At 40.0% G+C, this 18,808-nt stretch overlaps 1 protein-coding gene across 11 annotated transcripts in view; it reads left to right on the top strand.

The window, feature by feature from the left end:
- Positions 1-18,808, top strand: part of ELF1 (E74 like ETS transcription factor 1) — a 92,514-nt gene that overhangs the window by 59,875 nt on the left and 13,831 nt on the right. For all 11 annotated transcript variants that reach the window (XM_068929704.1, XM_068929705.1, XM_009672469.2 and 8 more), the window contains 5 exons: positions 1,540-1,714; positions 9,536-9,643; positions 10,272-10,436; positions 15,294-15,377; positions 18,538-18,730. In XM_068929704.1, coding sequence (XP_068785805.1) covers positions 1,540-1,714; positions 9,536-9,643; positions 10,272-10,436; positions 15,294-15,377; positions 18,538-18,730 — 725 coding nt within the window. The remainder of the gene's footprint in view (positions 1-1,539; positions 1,715-9,535; positions 9,644-10,271; positions 10,437-15,293; positions 15,378-18,537; positions 18,731-18,808) is intronic.

The raw sequence follows: 18,808 nt of genomic DNA, 5'->3' as shown, positions 1-18,808 counted from the left end.
TTTGGTCATTTTTATTGATCTTGTACCATGTTGTTTTATTTTGAAGTTTGTTTGATGAACTATGATATGTTATTTGTGGGTTTTTTTGGTTTTTCTTGTTTGCTTGCTTGTTTGTTTAGCACCCAGGCTATGGTGGAAGTCCACAGGATTAATAGTTTTATGTTTTGGGTTTTTTAAAATTCTTTTTAATCTCTTCCCTTTTTTCTGATTGCCCTTCACCACAGTTGCTGTTGAGACATGTTTTACAAAACACTGAGCAATTTAAAATGGTGATAACTGTCTTTCAAAACTTTTAATTGCACTTTCTACTTTGACTACTCATCTTTCAAACTCTTCCCTGGAAGATACTTACTTCCATAGCCATTGTTTGTATTGAGCCAACAGCTCTGATACAGTTTGCTTTTGGTTGTGTTTTGCATAGTGGCAAGGTTGTGAGACATGAGCAATGCCTAAGCAAACTGATATTCTTTTTTTTTTTTTTTCCCTCTTGTGTGGTTAAACGATCTGCTTAGTTTGTACATATCTTTGCTGTTCTGTGAAAGGTGTGACCAAACGTGCACATACTGTTTTTCTTGTAGAAACACGCATTCAGGCAACCTTTTTTGTTTCTGTTATTCTAGGGTTGCCACATTCATAATCCAGTTTATTTTTGCTATGAAAGAGCCTTATAGTTATACTAGGCTTTCTTTGAGCCTGCTGTGCTATCATCACCTTTCTTCCTGCAAATGACATTTTAAAAGACTTGCTTTGGAAAATACTTTGTCTGTAGTAAACGGCACTTTCTGAAAACGTCTTCCTGTTGAATGGTTACCTTTTGAGAGAATGTGCATCTTTACTATTATTATTGCTGGTCAGCTTGACTTCTCTTTTCCCAGCTGCCCTTTACTTCTGTATCTGATACAAAATAACCTTTGAGAGAGAAGGATGAGAGTAGACCTAGGAAGGAGAAGGGGGGGAGCAATGTCAAGTGAATAAAGCCATAGGAATTAGAGAGTTGAGGTATTATGGCATATATATAAATAGCTCCCTGTTATGCCTCTGGCTACTGTAGTGGCGACCCTTAAAATAATCATCTTCGCCTCATGTCCCAGTGTCCTGCCTGCGACTGTCCTGTGTCCTCACAGCCATGGGGCCCCTCTAGCCCCAGTTCTACCAGAAGAGCGAAAGGCTGGGTGCCTGCAGCTATCTGCTTACTGGGTCTCGCCTGCAAAGTTAGGGATTTTCTGCTCTATGCCCCCCCTCTGTCCAGTCACCTTTTACTCTGCAAATGCTGTCATGGCTATCTAGTGTTAACGTAAGTGAGAAAAGTCGATGTATTAGATGTTGCAATGATATTCAGCCGCCGGCCCATAGCGGGACGCTGCTGCTGCTGTTTAGCATGTTGAAAGACAGCTTACTCTTTGGTACTCCTCCTTGACTGTCTAATATTCAGTCATATGGGTCTGTTGAATTTTTCATCTGCAAGTGGTTAGATTGTATGTAGTCTAACTAGATTTCTTTTATTATTATTATTTAATTTATTTATTTTATTTTTTACAGCTTGGTGATCCATCTATTTTCCCTGCTGTCATTGTGGAACATGTTCCTAGTGCAGACCTCCTGCACAATTATTCTGGCTTAACCTGTGTGGATGAACCTAGTGACATGATTACTGAGAGTTCTCTGGATGTCGCAGAAGAACAAATTATAGAAGATGATGATATCACCCTTACAGGTTTGCTATAAAAACATTTCTGTATCATATTTCTGTAACAAGATGTCTGTGGCTTGTTAATGACAAAAAGCAGTGGGAAACAAAATTACTGCAGTGTTGAATGCTGTTAATTCTGTAAAAGACAGAGGAAAATGGCATTAATGCCATTACTACAGAGGATTTGCAATCCAAACTGCACCTCTTATTGCCATCAATAGAGATAAAATAGAGTCTCACTTAAAATACCATAAAGACTTTTCTTTGCCCTTAATAGGGCAAGGAATCCTCTTAATATGATTTTTTTTTTCCTCTTAGTAATTGATTGGCACATACCTAAATAACTTTGCTATTTGACTGAAAACCAGTAATTTACAGCCTGTATAGATGTACTGCTTTAACTTCCTGCAGATACATAATTAGCCATAGAATGTGCGGATTAGCATGACTTCCTGGTATGAGTATGCTCAGCATGGTATTCACTTTGGATCGCTGATAATGATTCGCTTTGAAAATACAGATGTTCCGCATAAATTCTGTTAGAAAAGGTAACTCGAAAGGGGGGGGGGGGAATTGAAGAGAAAAGCTTATTTATAACAAAGATATGTCAATTTTTTTTTTAATAAAACATTGATCGTTTCAGTCGCGTGAAGTGATTTTTTCAGAATATATCTGAAAGGTGGGGTAGATAGTTTACAGAATTAGGATCTGTTTATGTGTCTTTTTTGGCAATTAGCTTCCACATCTGTACTGTCTCCAGGGTTGGAAGATCACAATAAAAGAGCTAGTTTACTGATATCAATCACAGTTTTGACATTATTTCCAAAGGCATATTCTGATATAATCTTTTACTACCAAAAGGAAAACATAACTCTACAAAACTTAACATGAGGTACAATTCACAGAGTAGTAAATTGACATGAACTGTTCTCAGTAAATGGCTTTATCTGATAAATATGGCTCCTTTTTATTTAGTAGTGAATTATCTGTGAACAGATTGTGCCTGTACAAATAAGTTGGTTGATTATTCAAGGTTTTACATACTTAAACATTACTGCAAGTTGAGACCTCTTGCCAACTATTCACTTGCTATTCATATTAATTATTCACACTGTAACTGGCATTTCCTCAGTATGTTACTTAAGCACCACTTGATGTGGCTGTGTGAATTTTTTGCAGTTGATCGTTTTTATGAGTCCATGTTCACTGTAATATATCGTGCGTGAATTTATATTTGTATGAGTAATCGTGAAACTCCACTTCTGTGAATACTCTAACAATTTTTTTGCTAGCATAAATGGTCACATGAGAAGGGCTTGCAAATTGCCAAATTCTAGTGCTGCCAAAGACTGACAATACGTGATCCTTGTAAGTGATGGTGTCCAAGAGCTTCTGGGATACTTCGGAGGCAGACAACTGCTGTATTGTTAACATCATCCATTGTAGTTCAAGCAATCTGTTTTTCTTTAAAGGCAAAGTCCTTTGCAAGGTTGCTGTTCTGGTTTTCTGAGATGATTGTTTTGAAGAAGACATTAACTAATTATCTGTTTCTCACTCCGCAAGATGCTAGCTACTGTGCAAACTGTGGCTTTCCCTGGCCCAGTGAAAATGGAGTGCCTTGTTTTGCGGTGCTGGGCAGAGACCAACGCTGGTAGCTGGCCGGTCCTGCCTGGCACGAGACGGGCAGGCGAGGAAGCTAATGACAGTGCCTCCTCCCAGGGGCCCTCGTAGGGAGCAGTGTGTGCGTGTGTGTCACTTGAGGCGACCTGCCTGCCGCTGGCAAGCGTCAGCTATGGACGCGGCTGCGCGAGAGCTAAGCCCGGTTACGCTGCGAGGTTGCAGAGGGAAGGCCAAATTCAAACGTAGTTTGCAGTAGGCTGCCTGTGAAATGTGGCTAATCACCATTAGTATTTTCCACCTACGCTGTTTTTCAGTTGCCTTTTCTTTTCTTTGAAGTTTCCTCCTTGATTTTAATTGTGTGTGTTTGGTCTCAACAATGCGTTGTTTTGTTTTTTTTGAAGTCTCTACAAATCTTTTCAGTCACTTCTACGTTATGCCTTGGAGAGAGAATCAGATGTTGTAAAGGCTGCACTGATTCCACTTTAAAATATTCATTAGACTGAAGTTCATAATGAAATGAAACTGAAAGTACCATTATTTGTGACTAGACTTTCCTGTGAAATAGTTGCTTAAAATGCCTAAGCTGTTTTTTGAAGCTACGAGCTTTTCGGTATTCTGTTTTATGCCTCTGTCATACGTTAAGCTTCTATTTTCTCCTAAATTTGATAAACTAGCAGTAGGTCCACTGAAACAGAAAGCACTAGTTTTTAGTGATCTGTCTGCAGAATTACGGACTCTGGTAGGTTCTTCTGTCTGCAGGATGTAGCTTAAGCCCTCAAAAACGCAGCTATTACACATCAGTGATTTACTTATCAGTACTATAAATTATGACCTGCGGAAAACTAAAAGAACAGCATCTATTTTACTGGAAACACTCCTGAAAGATGACTCGCACGCAACCAGCCTTTTAGTTATGTTAATGCTCACACTGTAATTTTTTTATAATTAATAGGCAGACTTGTCTTATCACCCTTCTCTTTAAAAGCTCTTTTCCACTGAAAAAACTATGATAGCAATTTGTATGGTCAGTTTGTTGCCAATCTAAGGTGACTTTAAATGATTAACTGTCACGTAGTAAAAGGTGGTTAAGAAAAAAAATTAAAGCATTCAGTTTAAAGCTTTCTGAATTCAGTTTTAACTCTAGCAGGAATATTTAATTATTCTCTGTAAAGAACAGGGGATAATGTTTTGTGTAAAATAAATTTTTAGCCAGCTTGTCAGATGGTACAATTTGCTATGCTTTGCCTTATTAATGTAATTAACTCTGGTTATAATATGCATAGGAGGAGGAATTGATTGGATTATGAAACTTCTCGATAACTTTTGTTGCTTTTTTTTTTTTTTTAAAAAAAAACTTTTTTGGTCAGTGCTGGTGTGTTTAATTTAGTAAGTAATCGAACCCTATGCCATTTTGTAGCTGCCACTCACCTATGTTGGCCTTGCTTTGGCGGCCCTGGTGATAGGTCTGCACTGAGAAAGAACGTGTATGAGGGAGGAGGGACAGAAATGTGCACTTAGTTTCACTGCGCTGTAGCCTGTGAATCCAGAGCATGTGAATATGGATTCTCAGAGTTCAATAATAAAGCTTAATAACCAATTCAGAAGTTATTCTATGGTCTTTCGAAGTGTAGTAGCATCTGTTTTGTATGCTTGATGGAGCATTTATGGCACAAGCCGAAATCTTCAGGTGAGAGAATAAAGGGAATGCGTTATCAGGTGCTATAATCCAATATAAACCCAGCATATTCCGTAATCATTTATGCATTTATGGTGCTAAAAAAAACCCAAAGGAGTATTTAGTTGGAAACAGAGTTTCATAGTGTTAATCCGTGAGGCTCTCTAGTTGGCAAGATGCCAACTTTAAAAAAACTGCTAAGGTTTCAGTTACTTTGTAAGGCAATTGTTAACTGCTGCACAAAGTGTCTGTTTAAAAACTGTGTTTTCCTGTCAGAGCTCCCCAATGACATAACTTTACTTATAAATTGCAAAGTTTTTTTTTAAGAAGGAAAAAATGTGATGTACATGTCTCCTGAAATGTACATTTGTTCTTAAACTGGGACTTGGTTTTCCAGTTTTAGTTAACAATCAGTTCAGAGTTTATAGTAAAAAGTAGTCACTCAAATCATACAGCCAGTTATTCTGAAAAAGAGGGCTCAGTCTGTATTTCAGTGGTTCTCTTCTTGCTTCCAGCAATTTCAGTTTTATTGTAATACTGTTTTGAGACTCTGTGGTCCCTCTTTCTGTCTATAGTAAAATCAGCATTGAATTTAAATACAGCTGTGACTAGCACAGCCCTTATCTCAGCCTGGACAAGGACTCTCATTGTCTGTTCTCTGGAGCCCATTGCCTCCTGCCTCCAGTCGTTTGCCCGGTGGCAGACGGGCTGGGATGGGCTTGCGGAGTGTGGTGGGTGGCACGTTGAGCCTTTCCGGTGCAACTGAATGGTGGGCATGTAAGTGGCCCCAGTGTTAGACATCTGCTTGCGTAAAAAGACGCAAAGCTTTCAAAAATACGGGACTACAGAAAGTTGGAATTTGGATGGGGGGCAGGAGTTTCTAGTATGATGTATAGCTTATTTCTCCAGCAGGTGGGAAGAGCAGAAAGCGTTGTTTGGGCAAGCCTTGTGCTGTGGGCACTGACTCATAGTAAGCATGGATTTACTACAACCAGGTTGTTATTGCCGTACAGAGTTTTTAATCTGTGGCTTAACACAGTTTTGCTCAGATAAACAAGAACTTTCGGAGTACCGTAGGAAAAATGTGCTTACTTGTGCCTATTGCTATTTTTTGAAGTGTTTTTTTCACCTACTTCAGATACCATTTGAAATCTGGTGCTCCTCTGAGACTGAATTTAAAAAAAAAAAACAAAACCTACTATTCCAGCTGTGGCTTCACTAAAGTGTAAAAAATAAATAATTTCATCCTAAATCTTCTTTAATTTGTGATCATCTCATAATTGCTAGTAACTGGAATATCCACTGGCAGTACTAAGAGGAGAGACTAAAATAACAGACACCAGCTTGCCTTTATTATTTGAGTGGGTTGTCCCCCAGTACTATTTCAAGCTACAAGGGATGCAAATCAACATCTTAGTGCTAGTGGGAGAGGTTGTGATTAATCTACTGTGCACTGGCCCACAGCTTGCTTGTGTTAGCTCGTGAGCTCTTTTAATTCAACTTGCGAACCTAACAAAACTAAAAACCGTTTTTCAGCAACAGTGAACTATTAATTTGCTTCAAACCATCTTGTGAAGCCATCTCCTACGTAAAAGGTATTAGCAAGGGAAGGAATGTGGTTAGGAAACTCATTCAGTGTTTGTGGATAGATAGATAACACCTATCTGTAGCTGTTACTCCTTACCCTTTTTTTGAGCACCAAATTATATTAGTTTCTCTGTTACTGATGTAACAGTTATTATTTCAAGTTACTTTTCTTTATCTTGGGCATTGATGGTTCATTTTTAGCTGCATCATGTCACACCAGCCTCAGGTTGGAAACTTTTGCATGGCCTGCGTTACGATTCAGGGTGAAGAATTGACTATAATCGCTCTGTAATCTCAGCACCCGTAAGGCAGCGTGACTGGTTGCTCCTGGTAGAGATATCCCGAGGAAAAGAGCAAACAACTGCTCCTCCCTTGGGCCCTCCCTCCTTCCTTCCCACAATTTGGAGAACCTGGGAAGGCCAACGTGGACCTTCAGATTGTGCGCAGCAGTAGGAAACAGCCCAGCCCCATCACTCCGTGGAGTACCAGCGCCAGTGTTGCCCAAAAGCTGTATCAGGGCAGATTGCCACCTTCTGGCAGTGCCCTCGCTGCAGCTGTGACCCTGGGAGTCGGGGCAGGGTGTGGATTTTAAGGTACCATGGGAGATGATTACAGAGTGCAAAGTACCATATCTCCACTAAAGCTCCACCGTCCATGCCCACGGAAAGTTCAAGCTGTAAAAAGCCGTCTAGCTCTTTCCAGTTCAGAGTCCAGGCAAAGAGCGTCACACCTGATGAAAGCTGCCTTTTGCAGTGCTAGGTTCCTGTATTAAGTGTCGATATTGCGGTCTTCATTATGTTGGTAGATATTTGGATGAGAATTTTCCATATTAAAACTTAAAAATGGGACCAGAAGTGACTTAGTCAGCATTGCTGGCCCGAGCATGGGCATGCCCACAAACTGTATGGCCTTCGTTTGTGTGCAGTCTCCTCCTGAACTAGCCTGTCATTAACTAACGAAGTTTTTAGGCGCTTGCAATCACAGATGCTCTGTGGCCAAGCTCCTGACCCTCCAAGCCCCGTGACAATGTTCAGTGTTTTACTGCAGCAGTTTGCTACCACATGTCCCTTCGTGCCTTTCCAAACCAGGACTGTAGCCGATGTTCACTACCTCCGCTTGTGTCTCATCACACCGTTCACCTCCCCAGCTCTGTGTTTGTCATGGCCTAAACCTGTTTTGGGACATCAGTTGGAAGTGCAGGTCCCGAACTGGCTGAATTTCTAAGCAGGACATGGGGTGGAGGATGGCCTGTAGAGCCAGCAGTAAAACTGGGATCAACAGCAGGACAATCACTGCACAGGCCAGAGTTTCCTAATGCCCATGCCTGCTTTATTCTGTACTGGTATGAGCCTCTGAAGCTCAGAGCGTGGTGGTACGAAGCTCAGTAAAAAAAATCTGGCAGGCAAGTAATGAGGCTGCTCTTGAGCTACTCGCAGTCCATATGCTGCCTTTAAATCACAGTGGGGTGGAAGAGGTGGGGCTGACGCAGGAACGTCTGCACCCGTCTTTGCCCTCACCTAATGATATGATTGCTTATGCTGTACACCTTTGGGGTGGAACTGGTTTTTTTTTTTTTTTAATCACATGATTGTTTAGTGCTAGTAGGCGGGGTGATTTGTTGCTGCTGTGATTTAAAAAATAAAGTATAAAAGTTCTACTTTTGAAATAAGCCTACTGCTTTTATGTGGAGAAAAAATGTTCCTGAGATCATCGTGTTGTGTTTTATGGTGCATTTTTGCCTGCTGCGTCAGTCAGTCTGTCTCCTTTTTTTTTTTTCTTAACTGTCCCACCCAAAATTCCTCAAAGCTAACGAGAGAGAAAGGGTGTGAAGCAGGTTTATTACAGAACTAAGAAGATAACTAAGGTTCATTCGAGTCTTAGGGAAAAGAATACTAAAGCAGGCCTTTGTACCTCTCTGATAAATACACTGGCATTCTCTAACACAGGTTCAAATTTGTGGCAAAGAGTAAAGCAAGCCTACCCTCTACATTTCCATCTAATAACAAGTAATTTCTAAAATAACGTTTTAAACAATTATGAAGGTGTGTGGTACCAAATAGTGGAACTAATACAGAGTTTGTTCTTCGTGTCACAATTATTCTGGGGGAAAAAAAAAAAAGTCTTTGGATGAGATACTCCTGCATTCAAACTGAATTAACTTCCTGGACAGGTGTTAGTTTGCAAATCTGCATTAGAGGACATCTGATATTTTATCAGATTGTGTAGCTTGGTGTGTAGCTTCACGTGAGCTTCGTTATAAATTAAAGCTAAAAAATTGTTGGTTTGTCCGATGGTCACTATCATGAGATTAATCGGGGATTGTCTAGTAGTCAAAACTGGCAAAAGATTTGTCAGCCTTTTTATTGACTTTCATGTTTTGGCTTTGCTTCGCAACCAGATCCTGGAGAATGCTCTGGTAGTCCTACTTGCAATCTCAAAGGATTTGAATGGTTTAGAGTTCAGTTATATTTTCAAATAACATGCTCTCTGATCAAAGTAATGGAACATCCTATCTGTCCTCCAGGCTGAATGACAGGATATTTTTGGTGAGCATCTTTTTATTATGGAATTCACTTGCTTTGGAACAGCAAAAGAAGAAATTAATAGTTTTCTTTAAGGATACTGCCTGGAATATTGGTTGAAGTAGTACCATTCCTCAGGCCTTATGGGCGTTGTGTTTTACTGCGTGTATGTTGTCAGCAAATGGAGGTGCTGGTGAGGGAGATGGGAGAGCAAATGATTGTTTTTATTTATTTATATGTATAGTCTTAAAAGTGCAGAGCTTTAAACGTGTGAAATGATTCCAGAGTGCATTTTCTCCCCAGCTATCCTCTCACTTACTATCTAGTAGAATAACATCAATACCACCTTTTTGGTAGCTGTGACAGAGGGATAAGCGTCATGTAAAGCTTTAATTCCAATTTGTAGCTTATTAAGAATTAAATATTTTCTCTTACTTTCAGTTGAAGCATCTTGTCATAATGGAGATGAAACAATGGAAACAATTGAGGCTGCTGAAGCACTTCTCAATATGGACTCCCCTGGTCCTATGTTGGATGAAAAAAGAATAAGTAAATTTTTTGTTTGTTTAATTGTTTTAGTGGCGGTAAATCCAATCTGTATTTGCTTTGTTTATCTGTGAAACAAGAAGGGATTTAGTGTAGCGTGGCTGCATGAAAGGGTAAGGAATATTTTACTTTTAGAAAGACCTTACATATGTAGTTTGGGTATCAGAAATCCAATATCCAATGCAGTGGAGGAGTGCGTTGCTGTGAGAACGTGTTGATCCCTGAGTTGAACACTGATGGGTAAGGAAAGAATCAAAAATTACAGAGTGAAGGTGTGAATAAAATGAGGTTGTCCAGACTGTTGTGTTTTGTCTGGCTGTTAGAGGATGAGCCTGTTTACACTGGCAAAGTAAAAGAAAGTATGCTTACCTCTGCAGATTGTCTTAAACGTGTACAAAAACATATTGTCATACCATATTTTGTTTTTCAGGGGAGTGGGTTGTGTCATTAAATAATTCCATTTTGACATGGCTTCTGCTTGTGTCAAGTGTTGTGGGTTGGTCTCTTCTCCCACGAAGGCCTCAAATATTGTAGTTTTGTTTTATTTTATTGTTAAACCTTTTCTGTGAAAATAGCTTTTAAAGGTCCTTACGGCTGTGCAGAAATATTCACATTATGCCCTTCCTTGAAGCAACCATGTTCGGTGCAACTGAAGATGAAGATATGGTGGCTCCTATTACACACGTATCAGTCACGCTGGATGGGATCCCCGAGGTGGTGGAAGTTCACCAAGCCCCAGACCGCTACGCTGAGTCACCAGAGACCCCAGAATTTGAGCAGCCAAAGAAGAAAAAAGGTAAGATCCTCTTGGAGAACAGAGGTGTGGAATAAGATAGCAGTTGGTGGCATACTTGCTTCTCCTTGTGAGTACTTAGAGTCGTTATGGGTGACGCTCAAAATAACTAAAGTGGGCTTAGCTAGAAAGAAGAACAGAGAAAGCATTTTCTTACTGGTAGAGTGAGCCCAGTTGCTCAGATACTAATGATGTTGGAGAGGTAGCGGTGACTGCTTATCTCACAGGAAACATGGATCTCTGTTGTGTCCTATTTATAGTTTCTTCTTCAGAGCAGAATTATCTTACAAGCTATAGAGCTTTTGTTGTTGTGAATACTGAAGTATTCTAATTAGCTTCTGTTTATCTTCAGCTGCAAATATTTGCTCTATTAGGAACACGGGAAAGGAGTGAAGGGATTTTTTACCTTTTCTTTTTGAGAATCTGAATAAGGATTTTATTTTTTTTATTTTTTTTGAAATGCTCCATGCTATAAGTAGTGTGTTTTTTTTTTCCTTCTTGTTTTGCTATGATGCTTCAGTGTGGACCCCTTCAGCGGTCCCATGGAAAAGTCATGGAATGCAGCCACAAGTAGGGTGCTGTTGCAGCAAATAAAAATAATGAAATAAATAAAAGTAAAGAGCTACGTTTCCAGAGCTAATGCTAGGGCTGAATCTGAGTGTTAGGACTTTGATTCCCAGGAAAAATCCCTTCTAGGTGAGGGTTCCTACTAACCAGTCATACTTTGCTGAAAGAGACTTTTGCTCAAAGTGAAGCCATCAAACTCCTGAATTTCAGGAATAGTTATCTATGAAAGAGTGTACAGGCTTGTGGAAATCTAATGGAAGCTTCCTTAACTCTGCGTATGTCACAAGATCCGGGACGGGAAGGGTGTGGGTCGGGAACTCTCCAATTCCCGTAAAAAGCTGAACTGAAACTGCTGTGGAGGAGAGCTTTACCAGCAGCTGCTTTGAGAATGCTGCTGGGGAAACTGCTGTGCCATGTGCAGTACCGCGAGATAACCAGACCTAAGAGGATTTTAAGTTTTTTTTTTTTTTTTTCTTCTCCTTAATGTTGGCTGCTATGTGGGTCAAAACAAGGAGCCTCTGTCTGCCAAACATTTAACCTCTGCTTGGCTCAACGCTTTCATACTCTCTTTTGTGATGTGCTTCTGCTTACTCCCACTCCTTCCTCCTCCCTTGCTGTAGATTAGGAAATCAGTTGTTCCACAGCAAATGTGTTTGCTTTAGACTTATATCAGATAGAGAAAGTGCTAAAACAGATGCATCAGCTTACTGTTTTGTTAATGACCTGTTTTTAATGAAATTGAGGCTTTGTGAGGTTGATGGTCTGAATAATGCTGAAGTGACACTTCAAAATGTGCAGGGATTTTTAAGACATTTTTAAGGCGTTTATGTTTACAACTACTGCAAAATGTTATTAATTTTGGAGTGCACTTTAAGGTGACTTTGTATGCATGTGTGTTTGCTCAATCTGTTTCCTGTATTCTGGCTAGTTACGTGGCAAGGCAAAGAGCTTTCAAGAGAACCTGTAACTAGCGCTACTCTCCTTCTCCTGTGCTTGCTTCTCCTGTTCAGCATATCCCGTACGCTTTCCGATCTCTCTTTGGTATGTTCTTACGAACGAAACTCTGTCTCCTGGAGATTCACTTCAGGACAACACCCTGCAGCGTGAGGTTTTATATCTCTCTGCTGTGTCAGATTGAAGGTCAGTCTTTCCAGAGTGTGTGGGCCTAGTGAGAACAGCCAAAAGCAAATGCCATGGGGAGGATGACTGCAGAAACAGGACAGGCATGTCGTGACACTTCTCCAGAATCTGCTTTGAGGCCCCAGTGATTCATGGCTTATGGACTTTCTGGGCCAGAGGTGGTATCTTTGTATTTAGGAGCCTATTGATTTCTCTTTCATGAGCTTGTTCAGTTGTCCCTTAAAACCATGAAAGCTTTTAGGATGCAGTCAGTGGTAGCCTGTAGTGATGTGCAGTGTTCATGCTACACATTGGCCTGTTTGGAACCTGCCACTCGCTTGCTTGTTTTGATTTCTCCCCCTTTCCTTCCAGTTTTGGACAATAAGAGTTGTGGTTTTCTTGCCCTTTCCGTACCGCTCCATTAAAATGGAAAAATGGAAATACCAGTTAGCTGTATAAACTCAGAGTAACCCCACACAAGCTTAGCTCAAGCATATACTTCATTCTTCCTCTTTGTAAAATTCTCTCCTAAAAAGGAATTTAGTAACGTACTCTGAAAGGTAACAAATTCATGCTCTGTTGAGCCAAAGGAGGAAGCGTGCTAAAGTTAATGTGCTTTCAGAAAATATCTTCTTTTAAACAAAGGAAACATTATCTTGTGTTTCTTTGTTGACTGCAATTTTGATAGTATCAGACAGTGTCTGGAGTATATAGCTTACAATGTGGTTTAAAACCATCGTGTAAAGTATTTCTGGTCTAGCTATAGAGCGCTAGCATCAACGCTTTTCTCTAAACAAATTTGTTCTTCACTGATTTCAACTGATTTCAACTTTTGGATAGGTTTGTGGTAGAGCACATCCGAATAGGCCATCTTGCAGAAGTCTAGGTTGAGGTAAGAGAACCTAGAGTTGCTGTAGCACTCGTGTTTGTCTTCAGTAGTCTAGGTTATCAGAAGTACCTAAGTTATATGTGATCAGTACTTCTGTTTCCTCAAACTGACCCACAGTAGTTCAGTCATGACTTAGTTGAGCCCTAATCCGTTTCGTTTTCATTTAAGACCTGGTTTCGTTTGAAAATTGGGTAATTAATTACTGTTTGGCCTTGTTCCTCTCATGTCATGTGGAGCTGGTACTGTCGGTGCACTGAGGCTAGTGCAGCCTACATTTCCTCAGTCCTTAATGGAACGCATCGCCATGCTGCACAGGGAAACAAGGTGAACAGCCAACAGAGTCTTCCCATGATAAGGAGGGAAAAGCACTTGCCAAAGCAACTATGTGGGACTTCTTGTACAGTAGAGGCTGACCTGTACAAGAGTGACTTCACCAAGCCCTTGTAAGGATCACAGACTCTTTTGCAACCCATAACTGTCATAAGAAGAGGAGACTGCTAAAAACGTCATCCAGTAGTTCTTAATCGTTTCATACGGTCGAATATGACACAAGCAATATTGTAGGATTCCCTCCCTCCCATCTTTACTCAGATTGAGGAAGACATTGGCCAATACGATGACCGAGTTTTATGTCTCGTCCTCAGACATGAATCCTGTCTGAATGGAAGCAAGAAAATTAAGGGACTCCAGGTATTCCTAGGTTTCCCTCACTGCTGCTGCCTGAACTAGCTGTTTTTCCCCGTTTAAAAAAAAAAAAAAGGGGGGGGGGAGAGTGAAAGGGGGAGAGAGGGAAAGAGAAGGAGAAAGGGAAGGAGAGGAGAGAGAGAAGGAGAGAGGGAGAAAGAAGCAGAGGGAAAGAAGAGGGAGGGAGAGAGGAGCAGAGAGAGAGCGAGAGAGGGAGAAAGAAAGAAAGAATTGCATGCAAAGGTAAACTTATCAAGATGATAGCAAAAGGTGAGTGCTCAAGCCAGTCTTTCTTATCACCACTTAGAAGACACCTGGAAGTCTGTAACAAAGCAGGCACTACATTCTGGCATTGAGCATTATTATTCAGAGTTATATGCAGATTCCTCGCTCTGCAGTGGAGCTGTTCTTTTACTCGGTATTTGCATTAAGGCAACCCCTACAAACAAAACCAGAAATGGAACGTCGTTGTGCATGGAATTTTATAGGTGTACTCTTTTGTCTTGCCTCTGTTTGACGTGAATTCTTTGGAAATGCAATAAATAGAGAAAAAGAAAAGTGCTTTTTTAGATCTTTCATTGTGATGTTGGGATGCTTGGACTAGAAGTGTGTTTCTCGGAGTCCTATGTCTGTTTGGTCTATTCTGCCCTCTCAAAAGACAGAGGCAGTATGTGAATAATCTGTATTGTCAATGAACTAAGGGCTTACTGCAAGAGGAATAAAGGGTCACTGATAAGAGGAATATTTGTCTCATAAGTAAGTTCTGCAGGTTTCTGATTACTTACAGTACCTGTAAAAACTGATATTGAAGTGATTGAGAATCAATAAAGGAATAGGTTCAGGGTTTTATACTGAAAAAATGCTTTAGCATGATTTACTTTTTTTTTTTTTTTTTACTCAACTTATGTTTAGATAGTTGATTTTTCATCATTTTCAAGTGAATACTTTTCATTCTTTTCAGCAGTTGTAACACTCTTGCTCACTCTTCCTCACCAGATACAGCCGCTGAGTTTATGCCTTTAAAAAGTCTTTCCAGAGCCTGTTACTGTTTCTACTGGAATTAAATTAAAAAAAGAAAATGCTTTTTTCTTTCCTGCACTTCTAGCCACCCTTGACAAAGATGTAAGAGAGCAGGACTGAAGAATGTTTTCTTCACATAGCAGTATAGCTTGCTGCTATAACTGGGGAGTTTCTGTCTTTTCAACAGTCAGAGAATCTTGTTTTATCCCTAAGTCCATTTTGGTGGTGATTAAACAAGCTCTGCATTTTATCTAGCTTTTCCTGTTGAAATCTTCTATGCCCAGTTAATAATGTACTCTTCTCAGCTTTTCTGTATTACATACAGTTACAGGTACCTAACAAGCCGTAAGATTTCCCAGATGCATAGACTTTGGACAAGTGAACATAGTCTTTAATGAAAGTATACTAAAATTGCAGGAGGCCCAATACTGTTGTAGAAGTTGAAAAAGCTTAGCACAGAACTGACTTCTTAAATTTGTGTTAATTAAATCCTCTCTGAATTGAGGAAGCGAATCTCTTCCTTTTTTAAGTCCTTGTTCTTCTTATTTATTTATTTTTTATGCTGATTTCTTTTTTTTCAGGGAAGAAGCAAAAACCTTCTCGTCCCGAGTCCCCTACTACAACTCCTAACATATCTGTGAAAAAGAAAAACAAAGATGGAAAGGGTAAGTCAAATAGTTGTCTTTGGAGGTTTTTAAAAGAATATTTTTTCTGAGTAACCTTTAGAAAGAACAAGTCCACTAGCTTTCTCATGATGTAAAAGTAGGTCTTCTGCTCAGAAGTGGTTACCACCTCCTCCTAAAGCGAGCAAAAAGTTAGTACAAGAGTTCCCTCTGAGATACTCGGTTCCTGGGAGGAATAACGCATTTGTCATTTTAGTTGTAAAGGTTCTTGGAAAACCTTCAACCCCTCCCAGAGGCTGCTGTTTTTCAAGTGAAGTCTTGGGGAGTGCTTTGCATTATATTAGGGTTTCTTGGGATGCGGTTATTTCAAAAAGCAGTGTTTGAAAATATTTTCCATCTGTCTGTGTCTGATTCCGCATGAGGAGATAATCAAGGCTGCCAGTTGGGCAGCAGGAAGTGCCAGACCCTTAATTTTTAGGGAAAGTGGTAAAGCAGCTAGAAGACTGGGCAGCTGAGGTCCTTGATAGTTCCTTCATTCCTCCTGTGTTTAAAAAGAAAAAAAAGCAAATAAGTATCACATAACTGATATAATAAATAATTTCCAGCAGACTGAACTATTCAGTAAGTGCCTGCCAGTTTTGTCGGCAAATTGATTGCTTTGCCATTGGGTCTAGCACCCACGCTGGTGCCCAGGCTGATTTGAATGGCAAGTTGTTGCCCTGGGCTCCCACAGAGTTCTGCACTCAGCAGGAGCTGGAAATGAGCCTCTTCTGTGTCACTGCAAGTGTGCTGCGCGCATGCCTAGGCGCTGATACGCTTTTGTCACCTAAACTGCTTGCATGCTGTGCAGTACTCACCAGGAGACAAGCCCAGCAAAACTTGGAAGGTGGCATAAACATGTCATACTCTCTTGGAGTCAGCTAAAGTGCTGCATTGACAAATGGGCTTTCTCTTTCAAAGAGCTATTTGTTGCAATAAGAGGGAAGAAAAACTATGTAGGAAGTTATCGTTGGAAGTTTGGAGTAGGTGTTGTTAATAGATTTCCCCCCCCCCCCCAGTAAAAACCTGATTTATAAGTCAAAATGAAAGAAAAGCTGGTGTCAGAGGAACCCCTAAGTAATGTTGGAATGAATAATTGAAAATATCAAATTAGCTAGCCACAGGGTTAAAAGGCAGAAGAATGTTTCAATTGATGAAAACAAACGATACACGATAATATTTCATATTCGTCCATCACTACAAAATATGAATTCAGAAGGAACCAAGGAGGAGTGTGTTGCTTGAAACCACTGCCTGTTTTGGAAAAGCTACCATAAAAGTGTGTGTTTAGCATTTTGAGGAACATAAAATTGAAGCGAAAGGGCTGTTAATGTGGCCACTCACGGTACTGAAGCAGCTGGAAGGTCATGTGAGTTGCCTGTCTCTCTAGTCATAGTGTTACCCATAAGGAGAACATGTATTCTAAAATATCAAGTTCTCGATTTATTTTATGCAATGCATGAAGAAAACTGAATTTTCTACCTACTGCTGCTTCTGCTGTGACTCACAGGAGGCTACAAGTTTCATCTGTGAGTGAGAACATCTGTTTTTACAGATAGTCCTCTTCACAATGATTTTCAGTGACTAAACAATGACTGCATCAGACTTGTCTTGATGCAGTTAAGCATTTTTAGTCTAGACTACAGCAGAAGCACCCTGGATTAGATGACAAGTGGCTAGGAACGCTCTTACCTAAGCAGTCCTAACCTTTGTCTTTAGGATGTCCTAGGGCAAACAGTCTGACGTTTCCATGTAAGGTGGAAGGCATTTGTTGCAAAGCCCATGTTTTTTCTCTAGAGATGTTTACTCTTCAAGTTTCCACCTTCTGAAGGAACTGTTAACATTTTATACCGTCAGTGCTGAATTCCTCAGCAAAGTCCCATTATAAAGTACTTGCAAGTAATCTCCAAAGTTTTAGGCAAATGTGTTCTTCCATCACTGGAGGTGACCAACTCGGAATGACCACCGCTTGTTGCAGCGGACAACGATGTAGCAATATAGATTATAATATAATAACATGAGAGTATTAAGAATTCATATGGCAGCTTGTCTAGTTTAAGAAAGTTCAAGCTTCTCGTCACTGAAGTTTAGGAAACTGCAGAGTAAAACTGAGGCTGACAAATCCTGTCACGTTCTGATTCACTGGGCATTGTTTTTTGTGAAACTGAAGGAGTCTGCATGTGGCATCTTTCCTGTGTTTTTGCATCATTACTTGGGTGAGGACATACTTCATACAAGAAGTTTTCTTCCTTTTTCAGACTAACAGCGTATTACTCAGAAGCTTATGTGCAGCTTCAAGTGTCCAAAAGCACATCAGGCACTGCAAGCCATACTCAGAAAAAGCAGGAGTAAGGATCTTGTTAGTTATATGAGTTTTGACTACTTAAATGTGGTTTGGGGAGAAAAGAAATTGTACATTTTGTAGTAGTTTTAAGTGTTCACAATCTGTGATTTTGAATAGTCTCAGTTTTTTGTATGGTAAACACTGCACAGATGTGGTGCGTTTCCATATGTAAGTGTTTGTATTTACTTGTTTGTAAAATGAAATTTGTATGTTGTGTGCCAGCATGCTTAAGCTCTCATTTGGGTTATGAAGAAGAAAAAATTTTGCTCTGACCATTACTTTTGAAGGTTTGCCTATCCCCGGAATATGCTATTGATCGTCCCATTATAAATGTAGCCCTTACAAGTAAGGGTTTTGTTTAGCCTTTAGAAGAATTATAACAGCCATCTCCATTTGGCAAAGTATTTAATCAGGGGCTTAATTTCCAGTGGTTTCAGAAGATGGACCCAAACATGTTCCTATTGCAGATAAAATAGCAGTGACTGCTTCTATAACTGGATTAAGCGTAAGGGAAGAGTATGAGTAGGTGATTAATGCTGTATAATATTGATGGTTGGAATGGGGTCACGCACGCGCGCTCGCTCTCTCTCTATGTTACAGATAGTGACTATGGTGTTTGGACGCCCAGATTAAAGTATCTAACAGAAATACCTTCCTATACCCTTCGGGCACTAGGTGTGAGTCTCAATCATGTGTTAGAATGTATTCATAAAGATACCGGCCTTTTAACTTTTAGGTTATTTACAGCATTAATAAAATCTAGTCCACTAATATATTTTTTTTTTCCTGTATCATGAAATACTTTTATATTTGTTTTAGGAAATACGATTTATCTCTGGGAGTTTTTGCTAGCGCTGCTCCAGGACAAAGCTACGTGTCCTAAATATATCAAATGGACTCAAAGAGAGAAGGGCATTTTCAAACTGGTAGATTCCAAGGCTGTGTCCAGGTTGTGGGGAAAACACAAAAACAAACCTGACATGAATTATGAAACAATGGGTAGAGCTCTCAGGTATGTATAGTTTTAGTAATAGACTATTTTTGTTGTAGTAATGCTTGCATGTATTAAATGCCTCATCTAATTCTCTTT

Source organism: Struthio camelus, chromosome 1 (genome assembly GCF_040807025.1).
Source record: "Struthio camelus isolate bStrCam1 chromosome 1, bStrCam1.hap1, whole genome shotgun sequence".
In the NCBI taxonomy this organism is placed as follows: domain Eukaryota; kingdom Metazoa; phylum Chordata; class Aves; order Struthioniformes; family Struthionidae; genus Struthio; species Struthio camelus.
The sequence above is the reverse complement of the archived record's forward strand: the minus strand, read 5'-3'. Positions and strand labels throughout refer to the sequence as shown.